General features: G+C 42.9%; 1 protein-coding gene across 8 annotated transcripts in view; it reads right to left on the bottom strand.

Annotated features, from left to right (window-relative positions):
• Nucleotides 1-908: 908 nt before the first annotated feature.
• Nucleotides 909-13,555, bottom strand: part of KDM5A (lysine demethylase 5A) — an 87,013-nt gene continuing 74,366 nt past the window's right edge. For 7 of the 8 annotated variants that reach the window (XM_082349050.1, XM_082349054.1, XM_082349053.1 and 4 more), the window contains one exon: nucleotides 909-10,849. In XM_082349050.1, the coding sequence (XP_082205176.1) occupies nucleotides 10,643-10,849 (207 nt within the window). In that variant the 3' untranslated portion in view covers nucleotides 909-10,642. Of the gene's footprint in view, nucleotides 10,850-11,311; nucleotides 11,394-13,555 lie in introns of all 8 variants that reach the window. The other variant, XM_082349052.1, reaches the window with a different exon arrangement.

Here is a 13,555-nt window from a genome sequence, read left to right as displayed (position 1 = left end):
AGCCAACATCCAACAGCACCTTGACGACAGCCCAGGAGACCCCGAAGCAGAGGTCAGAGCCCAGCCCTGACTCCCGACCCACAGAAATTTTGCGGTAATAACTGTGCTGTTTTATGCTGAGACGTTTGTGGTAATATTGTTACACAGCAACAGAGAGCCAACGCAGTGGGTACGTTGAGTGTAAACACACACACACACACACACACACACACACACAGAGCAGGTAGAAGTTTGGGAATGACCACATTTATTTACACACACAGAGACATGCTAGGTAGATGCTCAAATACTTTGAAGAGTGAATGCAGATGCTGTAGACACCTGAGAAACGTAGCCAAGAGAGGAATAATCTAAAGAAATTTGTCATTCCTCACATCAATTAATTCAAGATGGAACAAAAATTTAGTGTAGACAATAAAACTATAAAAGTACTAAGCAAAATCGTGGAGGTATTTTTATTATCTTGTAGAAGAGAGAAAGTCATTCTAAGCATGTCAGGAAAATCAGGAATTATAAAATTAAAGAGGTTAAGTTTACAGCATGAGATTTAATAATGTCTATAAAGAAAAAATATAAATAAGGTTAAAAGACTAATAAGGTGGTCAAAATTTTGCAACACAAGTCAAATAATGTCCTCAATATACATAACGCTTAAAAATCCTTAAGATTCCATTGAATGCAAAACTATACAGCCATTAAAAACAATACAAATCTATATTTATTGTCATATACAAATGCCGACATTAAGGAAGCAAGTTACAAGGCAGTACATTCATGTAAAGGTGTACATATCTGTAGATACGCATACCTAAATATACACAGGGAGCTGTCTTAAAGTAACTTTGCGTAAATCTTAATGTGGTCATTTTTGGGTAGAGGATGACTTTTCATTTACTTTTTTAAAAATATTTTTGAAACAAATGTGCATGTACTGTTTATTTAAAAAACAAGAAATATATTTCCCCCCAAATTTTTAGAAATATTAGCATATTTACAAAGAAAAAAAATCTATATTTGGCAGAGAAGTTAGTCAGACAGCAAAACAGCTGATAAAGAGACACCAATGTGAAGGATTCTTAAAGGAAAGTAACTTTATGCATGGGATCGACACAGATACTTTGCAATCATCTTTGGAGACATCATCTCAGGGAGAATGCTCTAAGAGAACTTCTGTCACTGTTAATTCATGAACCAAAGTGGAAAAAGCAGACTACAGATGTTTTTAAACAGCCTGGGGAGAGCATGGGAGGCAATTTTGAATTTGATACTACAAGGTATAAAGGGAAAATAATAGAATGGCCCATCAACTCCCATTATCAAGTTAATGATCTTATACTAGTAATGGTTACATGTGCCGGCTAAGAGGGAGACAAAAAATGTGAAAATGTGTGAAATACCCTCCTTACACACAGTTCTGAAAAAACCAGATTCCTTATCATGCATTTAGCACTGCGATTCTCAAACCTGGCTGCATTTTAAAAATCACCTGGAAGCTTTTTTAAAAATCCTAATGCTTGGGTCTAGAAAAGGTAAATCTATAGAAACGTAAGTAGATTCGTGGCTGCCTGGGGTTGGGGAGTGGAAACAGGGAGTGACATGAATGGGCATGAAGTTTCTTTTTGGGGTGATGGAAACATTGTAAAGTTAGACTGGAGTGATGGTTGCACAATTCTGTAAATTTACTGAAAATCCCTGACTTGTACATAAAACAGTTTCATGGTACTATACCTCAATAAAGCTGTTCCAAAAAATACTCTTGCTTGGGCTCCACTCCGAGATACTGTGATTCAATTGGTCTGGGGCGAGAGTGGCAGGAATGGTTTTTAGAAGTTCTCCAGACGATTCAAATGTGCCGCCACAGCTGAGAACCACCAATTCAGTGATATGAAACCACTTTACAAAATTACTTGCAGGTGACCACGGCCAGGTTCTTTGAAATGGAGCATATACAGAGCTTTGGACCACCTTTGGTTTCCACTGTCCATCCCCAACTCTACAACGGAAGCTTGTCATGGTCATCGTGAATGCCACCTTGTTGGGGTGACTATACAGGCATATAGGTTCCACTTTTAGAACTGTAGCTTGAAAGCTAAAAGGATGTTCTGAATATATATGCTTAAGGTGGGTATGAAGTACGTTGGAGTCTGTTCAGATCAATCCAATGAGTTTGAATTTGAAGGCACTCAAAGTCACAGCACATGAGAAAGAATTAATATTAAACGGGAAGATTGAGGATGAAGGTCGGGAAGTAGAAATAATGGCTATCCTTAAACACTGAAAGGCTACCAAACAAGGGCAGTTGAACTGGTTTTCAGATTCTCAAAAGAAACAGGATTGCCGCAGAAGGCCACAGGAAGATGGATTTCAGTTCTCTGCAAGGAAGATCTTTACAATAGTCTTGTTCTAGGCATTGTGCTAATCCTGGAAATACAAATGCAGTGACCGAGTGGTTCTCCAATGCCAGCAGGCACTGCAATCACCTGGAGGGCTTGTTCAATCCCAGTTTGTCGGCCCCGCCCCTGGAGTTTCTGACTCTGAAGGTCTGGGGTAAGATCCAAGAATGTGCATTTCTAACAAAGTCCCAGGTGATGCTGATGCTACGGATCTGGGGACCACACTTTGAGAAGCTGTAAATCTAAGTGTTATCAGAGCTCCATGAAAGGACATCTAAATCAGATCAGGAGGAGAGGAGTGATGTGAAAAGACTTCTCAGCAGAGGTTTGGGGTGTGCTGAACTTTGAAGAAAGTACGAAGGCACAGAGTAATGTACAGGGTGAGTGAGAGTGAATGTACAGCGAGGAACACAGGCACAGACCAGCAGCCACTCAAGTTAGTTATTGGATGTTTATTGTACACAGGGTACCGTTCTAGGTGCTGGGTATGGAGACAAAGGGAGCAAAGCCCCTGCTCTCACGGAATTTGTAAACAATCATGCCTCATGCTGCAAAGTCCCACGAGGGAGCGGAACAAGCTGTTGTGAGAGAAGAGGGGCATCTGAAGAGGTGGCACTTAAGCCCGCCCCTCAAAAATGAGACAGAAGCCTGGCGTGTTTAGGAAATGAAAATCCATGTGTCGGAAGTACAGTGGCTGCGAGTGTGTGGAAGCAGACGCCTGTAGAAAGATAAACACGAGCAGATTCCGTAGAACAACGCAGTGAACATATCGGCTCTTTAGACGGTTTATTCTGTAGAAATTTGGAAGATGAACTAGAGATCGACCAGACTAAAGACTAGTCCGAAAAAACAGGTGAGAGTGGTGAGAACTTAAGTGATGCATCACGACAGGAACGGAGGAGACGGAGATGAAGATGGGAGTGAATCTAAAGGATTTAGTGACCATCTCATTGCTCATGGGAAGCGAGCGGTCAGCAAGGATTCAGGATGGCTCGCAGAATTTTGGCTTGGGCACCTAGCTGTGCTTTCGGTTAGGGTATAGAGAGGAACTGGTTTGGGGGTGAGAAGGTGGTAAGTTTAGGTTTTGACACAAAGAGTTTGGAGTGATTAAAACGAATACAAGTGGAAGTGTTTACCAGTTGATTAAAGAGCAAAGCAAGCCAGCCTGGGCAGGTGATTTTGATTTGGGAAACAGCTGAATTAAAGTGTTAGCTGGCGGGGGCGGGGGATGAGGGCACCCGAGGAGGAGATACAGGAAGAGCCTCTGATGACACCGTTCGAAGGGTAAACAGAAAAGAAGACTAACGAGCAGCTGCAGGGAAGAAAAATTAGGAAAAAGTAGTGGCCGAGAAGCCAATGGAGGAGTCTCCCAGAGGGAGTGGACAAGTGTCAGGTGTCATATACGAAGTGCAGTGCCCACTGGACTTGGCAACATGTGGTCAGTTGTGGCCTCCGTGAGAGCAGCCTCAGTGGAACGTGGAGAGGAGGGTCCAGATTACCGTAGATTGAGGGATCTGAAAGTGAGGTGGGGGGACGAACGGGGCTTGGCTACAAAGGAAGGACCAAGAGGGCAGGAGAGGGAGACAGGGTCCAGGAGCACGTCAGAGGGAGAGACCTGAGCGTATGCGCTGAGGGAGGGTGCGAGGTCTCTGAGGAGGTGAGGTGGGATGGGACTCACCGGCTTGCCCGTTTGCCTACGGTGTGTGTTGGCCAGAGGACAGACACCTGTTCTGAGACAGGTGTGGATGCTGAGCCCTCCTGCTGGCTTCAGTTTCCTCCGTGTTACAGGGGAGGCCTCTGCTGAGGGAAGAGAGGTGGTGGGATGGGGACTGGACAAGAGACCAAGGCCTCAAGTGTCTTTAAGAATGGAAGGGGTTGCTGGACCTTCAGGGCTGCTGCCCTGCTCTGAGAGCCGGCCTCCTTGAGTCAGTTCGTAGAGCTACCCATCAAGGGCGTGTACTCGGCAGTATTTAGCAGCGACGACATCGGACGGCGGAACCGACCGGGGATGAGGTCCTGCAGGGTCAGAGTGATGGAGAAACAACCAACCACGAAGCTTAGTGCCAAGTAGAAAGGATGGCAGGGTTCAGTCAGGAGACTAAAGCCACCAGGGCCCGGGTGGCCTACTGGTCTCAGCAGAAAGCGGCCCAGAATGAGGAGGGCAGGGGCCGATGCTTTGGCCGGAGGGAGAATTTCTCACTAAGGCCAAGTAGCTACCAACTCAGGAGGAGGGAGGGGCACGGTTAGGTCTGTCGGAACGTGTCTGATACACTCGTCTTACTGAATAGCACAGCAAGATGCTGTTCTCGGGGCACACGTCAAAGTGCATGATGAACTCCACAAAATTCAGACCCAAATGGAGACTATGGGTGTGCTCTAAGATGAACGTTAGTGACCGAGACTTAAATTTTCTAACAACAGAATATTCAGCAGGGCCTGCGTGTTCCCTCCTCAGGAGTACGGAATGGGAATTTGGATTACATGTCCAAAACCTCTCTACTATCCTCCCTTCTCAATTCCATCAAAGTTTTTGTAAGAAACATCCTTAGAAACGTCTGTCTTACCCTCCTTCAAGGAGAGGGGCTGTAACTTAAATGTCTTTGTATCCACAAGAACCCACACATGGTAGGAAACAGATTCCAAAAAGGGAAGTAAGCAACAGAAGGTCATACAAAGAGCTAACACCCAGATCAGTTCATTCCTAAATCCAGCATTCTTTCTTATGTAACCCTGAAGTTCTCACCTGGGCTTTTGAAGTTTTTGTTTTGAGGGGGTGTTGTTTTTGAAACTACATTAGATTCTGAGCTCACCCCTATGTCCCTGGCAACTCACCAGAGTTCCTTACTACGAGGTTCACCAGCTGGAGCCACCAAACCATCTTTAAGGCTGCTTGTGCCATCTTTATTTTGCATTAACAAAGATACATCCTGGCTCCACAGATGAGCTTAGAGAAAATCCTTGCCTAGTAAAGAAATTTCATGGGACTTTGTCACATGGAAACATTGAATCATCTTTCTGCCTACTGAAAGCAGGGCAGAAACACACTTTAAAGAGCAAATAGGTGAGAAGAGTCAAGAAATTCCAAATTCCACTGTTTGGTCACAGCATACAGTCCTTGAGCGTGTTCTTCTGTATTGTTCGTTCGTTGTGTTATCTGAGACTTCCCAACGCAAGGCTAAGCTTCCCATGAAGAGATTCTGGATCTTCAACGTACTGGTATCAACCACAATGCCAAGGCCCCAAGAAATACGTGATCTAAACTGGGTGGATTCCACACAACTTTTAAAAAGAAAAGAATTTGTCAATCTTACGAAATTTCATGGTTTTTTTGTTGTTGTTGGCAAGAAAATTCTTTTCCAAGTTGAGATAACCAGTTTTTTCTTCCTCCTTCTTCCCACTAATTCTCCTCCCTAACACATACATACACAATCAAACACTTCATGTTTGAGGCCAATTTCACTGCAGGCAGAACCTTAACATTTTCAGCAATGATCTGTCCCTCACGCCTGCATGACCTGATAACCTTGGCAATGAGAAAAAAGGGCCATTTACTTCTCTGAAGCGTAAGGTGCAGTTTGAGCTAGTTTTAAGTACTAGGAGGCCAAAGGAAAAAGGAAGTATTTCTTCATCTTTCCTGCTTTTATTACTGGTTCGCTACAAAGGGATAAACCGCTTAAGAAATCAACGGTGGGGAAAATGTCTGAACATTTTCATTCAGACGCTGGACTCTTGCTGAAAACAGAGAAAGGTGAAATCTGCAGGAATCACTGCTTCTACTTCACGCTTTCTGAAAACACTATTCTCAGCAATTTAACAGGCTAATTACACCACTGGTGAAGTTATTTGAGGCCAGTTCTTTATTTTATAGAGAGCAAATGCACATTAGAAACTGTTCTGCAACAGGTTAAAAGTGGCTCTCAGATCAATTACCAAAATCTACCTTTACTTGGTTACCACTTAGAGTTGCCACCAATGTGAATGACAGGGTAGGGGGGACCTGAGCACACACACAATTTTTAAAATTTTTTAGATGTAATGCAAATAACCATACCTAACATTCTTTCAGAAAACAAAAGAAATGCAAAACATGCTCAAAAAAACAAGAAATCAAAAGTTATACTTTTCATAAGGCACCACCAAAATCCCTGGTAAATTAGAGTCCATATTATATTTAAGTGTCTCACTAACAGGTAAATAAACATGTAAGAGAATAATCAATAGGTCTTGAGGCTTACAAAAGACATTCCTGTTTAGACACCTCGGAGTATTGCAAAAGTAAGAATAAGCAGGGCACGTCTTTAAAAACCCGTCACATCCTTTCCCAGTGCACATCATTCGTTGCATAGTGGTGACTGGATATGATCCAGACCAAGAGAAGACTAGAATTCCAAAATATATTAATATCCATTCTTTCCTTCTCATGCTGTAAATACTAAATGCCATGGCACATCCACATCCAAAGTAATGATATGCCTTAATTAAAAACAACAAAAAAGGTGGGATTTCAAAAGGTAAAAGGCAAACCAATTGCCTACTTTTAAAAATTTATACTTAAGGACGTACTGCAAAAGCAACTTTTTACACACACATGAAGCTAGTTCATATGTAAACCTTTACTGAACCTGGTTATGTGTGGGACTTTGCTTAATTTTCCCACAATTTTCAAATCCCACTTCAAATTGCCACTTTCTCCTTAAAAGGTGGATAATCCCTCCCTTTGAAAGAAGGGCTTTCTCAGTTTTCCCTTTCACCCTCCTACTTTAAGCACTGGCTGATATTTGCACAAATGGACTGTAGAATTAAAATATTGCCAAGTAGGGAGTTTCTCTTACATCCACTGAATTGCATCAAAATCTAAAAATTAAGAGAAACAAGCAAGCTGACATTTCTTGGACACGTGTCGAAGACAAAAGTAGAGAAGTGAAGCACAGGTGAAATCGTTCTCATCTCACAGGTCAGCCCTCGCTGGGGTTTTGATTATTCAAGTACATCGCGGGCGACCCAGGTTTCACATCTGCCGTTTCAATTATCTGAAGCGTGACGTGCAGTAGCTGTTGTTCCATGATGCCCACGTGTGAGTCAGGAAGAGCTGGGAGGCAGCAGCTCGGGAAGGAGCCTGGCCCCGCGTCTCCCCACACATCTCTGCGGGGTCACTACAGGCAGCGAGGCCAACCCCGGCTGGAAGGACCACGAGACAGCTGTCATTGCACTTGCGTGGTTCCAAGGACCTACTCTTGACCTACCAGTTTTCATCTTCCTTTCTATAACCTTTGCCAAAATGGTTTATAATGAACGTAGTGAGACATACCTTTGAAAGAATTAACGAATAAGTTAAAGAACGAGTGGTGAAGAATTGCGACTCTGAGGAGATAGGAAGGGTAAAGAAACATTTTAAATCAAGTTTTAATATGAAAGGTTACAATACCGCAGAATGGAGTTAAGTTGTAAAATAAGTAATTTCCTCTAAGTGAAAAAAACATCATCATTTCTTTAACAGATGAATCTTAGTTCACTCATTACAAAATTACACATATCTATATATTTTTCTTTTCTCTTTTTTTTTTAACTGTCTCTCATCTGTTCTCAACCTTTGGTCTAAATGGTCAAAAGTCAGACCAAATCCTCTGTGACTTTCAAATAAATACAGAAAATCCCACAGTATCAATTAAACGATATATTTGAGTTTCAAAATGTCCGAAGATAAACAGGGAGCTATTCATGGTTGGAGACTGCCTTGCGTTTTTCTCTCAGTCAAATACGCAGGCAAATACCTATTATGAACATAAAGTGTTCCCTCAACAGCCCTCTATCCATCCAGCACACTCCAAGCGGCAGAGCACCTTAGCTGTCTTTCTCAGCACCTCACGCCCCTCCACTGATAGCTGAGGAACGAAGGAAAAACAAGGTATTTTTAAATATATCCGGGCAGCCATCACTTAAGACTGCATTCAATTTTTAACCCACAAGCACTTGCGAAGACTTTTACAGAGAAGACCGAAAGGCAAAAAACATTGTGCTTTCTTCTATAATATCAACCAGATGAAATTCTTAACTAAGTAGTAATATCTTTATGTATTGAGAGACTGGCAAAATGATAAGTTATGAAACTGGTTACTTAGTTACCTTGTAATTTCCATTGAAATCTTAAATCATACACACACTTGAGATGAGATTTTAAGACCCATGCACACCAACACTTATGAACCTCTTAACAGGCCAAGACACTCAAAATGTTATATGATATTAAGGGAGAAGTGACTAAAAAATAGGTAGTAGAACCATAGAGAAAGCATTTCCAGAAACTGGATTTTATAGGAAAGGTTTTGCTTTTTTTAGTAAGATGCCTTTTGAGTTAAATCTCATACCCACGCAAACTGTGACTGGACAGTACATTTCACTTCTAGTTACTAGAAGACATTTCTTTAAAAGAGATCGGGGCAAAAAGGGAAGACTAAAAGCTGCTCTCTGGGCCCACCCTGCTCCCCCCTTTTAAAAGGAAAACTGATGAATTTAAGTCAAACCACAGATCTTTAAACTAAAATAAAGGGACACAGGATAGTGAAGACAAAACACCATTTTTAGTTTGTTTGGTGGGTTTTTGGGTTTTTTTGTCCTAAAAAAAAAAAAAAAAAATTAGTCCCCTTCTAATAAAGAGTTTCCATACAGCTTACCTAACACCTTCACAAGGACACAGAACACAACAGGAGGGAGAACACAGCACCGTAGTTCCAAACTTTCACGTACAAAACAGAACTACCATCACAGATACAGTATGACCAGGTTTCCCCACAGAAAGGGACAAGTCCCAACACACAAACGAAATATAATTACCTATTTGAACAAAACCAACGTGGAAGATCTGGTCGGGCTAGGATGGAGAAGGAAGTGCTAACTCCTTGTACTACAAGGAAGGAATGGGACTCCTTTATTAAAAAGCAAGACGAGAAAGCAAGCCCCCAAATGGATTTTTGATGCTGAAACTCTGTCATAAGCTGCTGGTAACGGTAAATATATATATATATATATATATATATATATATATATATTTATATATATATATATATTTATATATTCATATATGTATATTAAAAAAGGAAAAATAATCTATTTATAGAACAGTCAGTAGTCAGAGACATTTAGAAAAAAGTAAAAACAAGTCCTTTTTTCTTTTTTTTTAAAAATGGATTTACTAAAACAACTTTGTCACCCAGAGGTACTCTAAGCCCACGTCTTCTGATGAAGCCACGTGCTGTGCGACAGCATCTGCCGTGGGCCACAGTCAGAAACGGCCAGTCCTGGAAACCACAGCCAGTGGGGGCCGTGCTGCAAGGCAAGAGCTGTTATTTGCTGGTCTTGCTCGGGGCCACGCCTGAAGCCTGGTGGCACCTGGTGCGCTTGTGGATGAAGGGTTCCCCGAAAAGCAGGCACCGCTGTGGCTCAGTCAAACATTCTGACTTGTCTTCTTTGCTACCGCAGAAGCCTGGATCCACGTACCTGCTCTTCTTTAAAATGTAGACCCAAGACAGCAAGACTTCTCAAAGCCAAAAAAAGGCTCCTTGCCTTGAGATAAAATCTCTTCTTCCCAGAATCCTATCTAGTCAGACTTCCGAACTAGATGCCATCCTCCTCCTTAGGAAGATGAGGTGATCTGCCTCTCAACTGGGGTTTTCTTCTTGGTACAAACAAGCACATGGAGCTGAGGTCTACAGTCTGTGCCACTACCCATGGCCTCTAACAGGACTAACTTCAGCCCTGGCCCTCTCCTAGCTGGATGTGCAGGGCGTCAAATGCCAGGGCAGAGCGGAAGGAAGCTGCTACTCTACTCCTCTCCCACTGGCCTAACCAAGGAGATCCCAGTGATCAGCACCTCTGGATGGTGCCGGCTGCAAACCTCTAACTAGTACCAGCTGGCCAGAAGCTGCATCCTACGTGCCCTGCCAGCCCACCCATGCACTAATGCCAGCCAGCCACCCTAGAGCTCAAATGTCTGGCCTTAATGTGACAAGCAATCTCAGAGGAGACACGAACTGAAACACTGGCTGCTGGACCAAAGCAGACACCCTCGGCCCAGATGTGCTGACAGAGAACGCAGATCCCACGTCCATGCAAAGAGGAAGTCGGCTGGGAGGACTTGCTCAGAAGGCCATTCGTCTTTGGAAGCAACATTCTGAGTGGATCTAAACCACTCTACTGACTAAGGTCTCTGTGTGGTCCGTTTTCCCCCATGTCCCAAACTAACCCAGCATCTGCTAACTGGTCTCTTTAAGATCCTCCACTGGTAGTTTGTAGCTCATTATGAAAGAAGGAGGTGGTGCTGGACCTGGGCTATCCGGCCCCTGCTTCTTTGCACAGTTTGTACAGATGTAATCTTCATTTTCAGCCATTTCTGGAGATACACCCACACAAACTTGGTGAAACCACTCATCACAGCCACCATCACACTGTACCCAGTCTACCTGTTGGAGACAAGATCAGGGAATGTTTAGGTTACATACACATTAAGCCTGAATACAAGCAAACCAAAGAGCTTTCTTGGCTTAAATGAAAGCAAATAACTGGGACGCCCAGAGACAGACAATGACTTCTTATGGGGTTATTTTTTAAAGAAAGAAGCTGGGAAGTTAATACCCCCAAATTATTTTTTCCATAATATGTCCACAAAATTAGGCCTCTTAGGTACTCCATTACCTCATAAATACCTGGGGCTCCTTGTGAGGCAGAAACATGTTTGAGAAAATTTGACAAAAAAGGAACTTCTAATAGAGCAGCCAAGTAGTTTTAGCTAATATTAACAATTTCTAGGCTCTAAGACAATGCAATTATCAATCAAGAAAAGAAGAGTACAACAATGTGAAGGCAATCCTGTGTATTAGCTTTATTTCAAAGAGATAAGCCAAAGTACTAAGAGCATTAAATACCTTTTTAGAAAAGCAGTCACATAGGCTACTTTTTAAACTAATATTTTTTATTCTTCTCTTCTTCCGTTACAAATACAACTCCCTATAAAAAGTTAGCAAATATCAGAGGTCAAATCTTACAAATTAACCAATTAAAACAGTCAAAGACACAGGTCAATAGGTCACTCTGAGGTTTAAAAGTAAAGTCTGGGTAACCGACAGGTCACTGGCAGATGCCAGGCAAGCTCTGACCCTTCAGAGAACATTGTGATTATAGGAGGCTAGAAAAGGACTATTGTTTGGTGACTTTAAGCCTGGGGCATATAGTTAACAGTGCGGTGATTTGGGGCTTTCCTGTTTGGCAGCTGATTGGGGTAGTTTTTACAGCTATGCCACGGCGGATTAGAACCTTTAATATAAAAGAGCTACTTGCCCTTCTCTCCCCAGTACAAAAGTTCATAACTTCACTAGCAACATCGAAGTCACAACAATGAGCTTTGCCAGAAAACAGGGCAAAGTACGGCGTATGAAGTGATCAATTAAGTACTTCAGTATAGCTTCTGAGAAAGAACAGAGGAAGGAGGTTTGGGCTAGGGAAATGAGTCTCAGGAAAAGTGAGTAGTTTTCAAAATCAGTGTCCATATACTATAAAACTTATCAAAAGTGTGATACTCCTGTTAGTAATTTCGAGGTTTTTAGTAAAGGGTGGGAGAAATCATTTGTCAAAATAATCTTTTTGCTTTCACTGTTCCTAGAGTTCTGGTGTAAAATTTGAGGCAAGTCATTTAATCTCCCTAAGGCTCCATTTCTCCATCTGTAAAATGGAGATCAAATCTTGCTCACAGGATTATTTAGAGGATCAAGTAAAATAATGTTTGGCAAGACACCTGGTCCACAGCCTGGGACACTGAAGGCACTTTTTAAGATCACAGTCTCCTGGCTCTACTCACTATCCTACTTTCCACAAAACATTCTGCACCTTCAAGTAACTGCCTGCGGCACTACTTGCATCAGAATCACCTGTTGCGTCTGTTAAAAGTGTAGCTGAGACCCGTCCCAAACCTACAGACTCAGAATATCTTGGGGGACAAACCAGGATCCTGCACTGTGACCAGCTCCCAGGTAATTCTTTTTTTTTCTTTTTTTAAGGGAACGCTATTTATTTATTTATTTATTTTGGCTGTGTTGGGTCTTCGTTTCTGTGAGAGGGCTTTCTCTAGTTGCAGTGAGCGGGGGCCACTCTTCATCGCAGTGCGCGGGCCTCTCACTGTCACGGCCTCTCTTGTTGCGGAGCACCGGCTCCAGACGCGCAGGCTCAGTAATTGTGGGTCACGGGCTTAGTTTCTCCGCGGCATGTGGGATCTTCCCAGATCAGGGCTCGAACCCGTGTCCCCTGCATTGGCAGGCAGATTCTTAACCACTGCGCCACCAGGGAAGCCCCCCAGGTAATTCTTAAATATTCTAAATTTGACCATCATTGGCACTATGTGATCCCGCTTTCTGTAAGTTCGGAGTGACTTAATTACTTCCTAACATAAATTTTGGTTTTGTTCTGCAATTGTTTGTGTGATATTTAGCTTCTGAAGTCTGTGCAGTGAAGAAAACAACTGATCTAAATGTCCCTGCTGTGGCAAACTGTCCTGGAGACAGAAAAGGGAGACAATGACTCAAAAATACAGATGCTACCAGCAGGTGAAGATTTATAAAGTGCTAATCTGACGGGGGTGAGCTCAGCCCAACTGTCCGGCTATTTGGAGCTGGTCAGCAGAACTGGGAGAGCTGTGCTTCTCTGGGCCGCCCAGCCTGGAGGTGCCACCCTGGTTATGACACCCCTGAGTCAACAGGTAACTACTCCTGCCTCCAGTTATCTAACCCAGTCCGCCCCCACCGGGTAAGAGTGTAACCAATTCACCACTATTTGCTGCCGAGAAAAGCGGCCCCATGTCTTTTAGAATCTAATTGTGCACTACACGCCCTGGCTTCCGGTCTCCCAAAATCACATCTATTGCGGTCTTTCAAATAAGGAAGACAACATTTCCTTTTGTGATTTTGGCTAGAGGTCCATTCCTAAGCCCAGCTCTCCCACCATCCCAAAAAAGTATATAACTTTTCTTGAGATGCTATCCCAGCCTACATGTTACACAACAATTTACCTTAATAATCTAGTAGGGAAAAAATAGCCCTCTTGGACTTCCCTGGTGGCGCAGTGGTTAAGAATCCGCTTGCCAATGCAGGGGACACGGGTTCAAGCCCTGGTCCAGGAAG

This window comes from Balaenoptera borealis (genome assembly GCF_965194805.1).
Source record: "Balaenoptera borealis genome assembly, chromosome: 13".
Classification (NCBI taxonomy): Eukaryota; Metazoa; Chordata; class Mammalia; order Artiodactyla; family Balaenopteridae; genus Balaenoptera; species Balaenoptera borealis.
The sequence above is the reverse complement of the archived record's forward strand: the minus strand, read 5'-3'. Positions and strand labels throughout refer to the sequence as shown.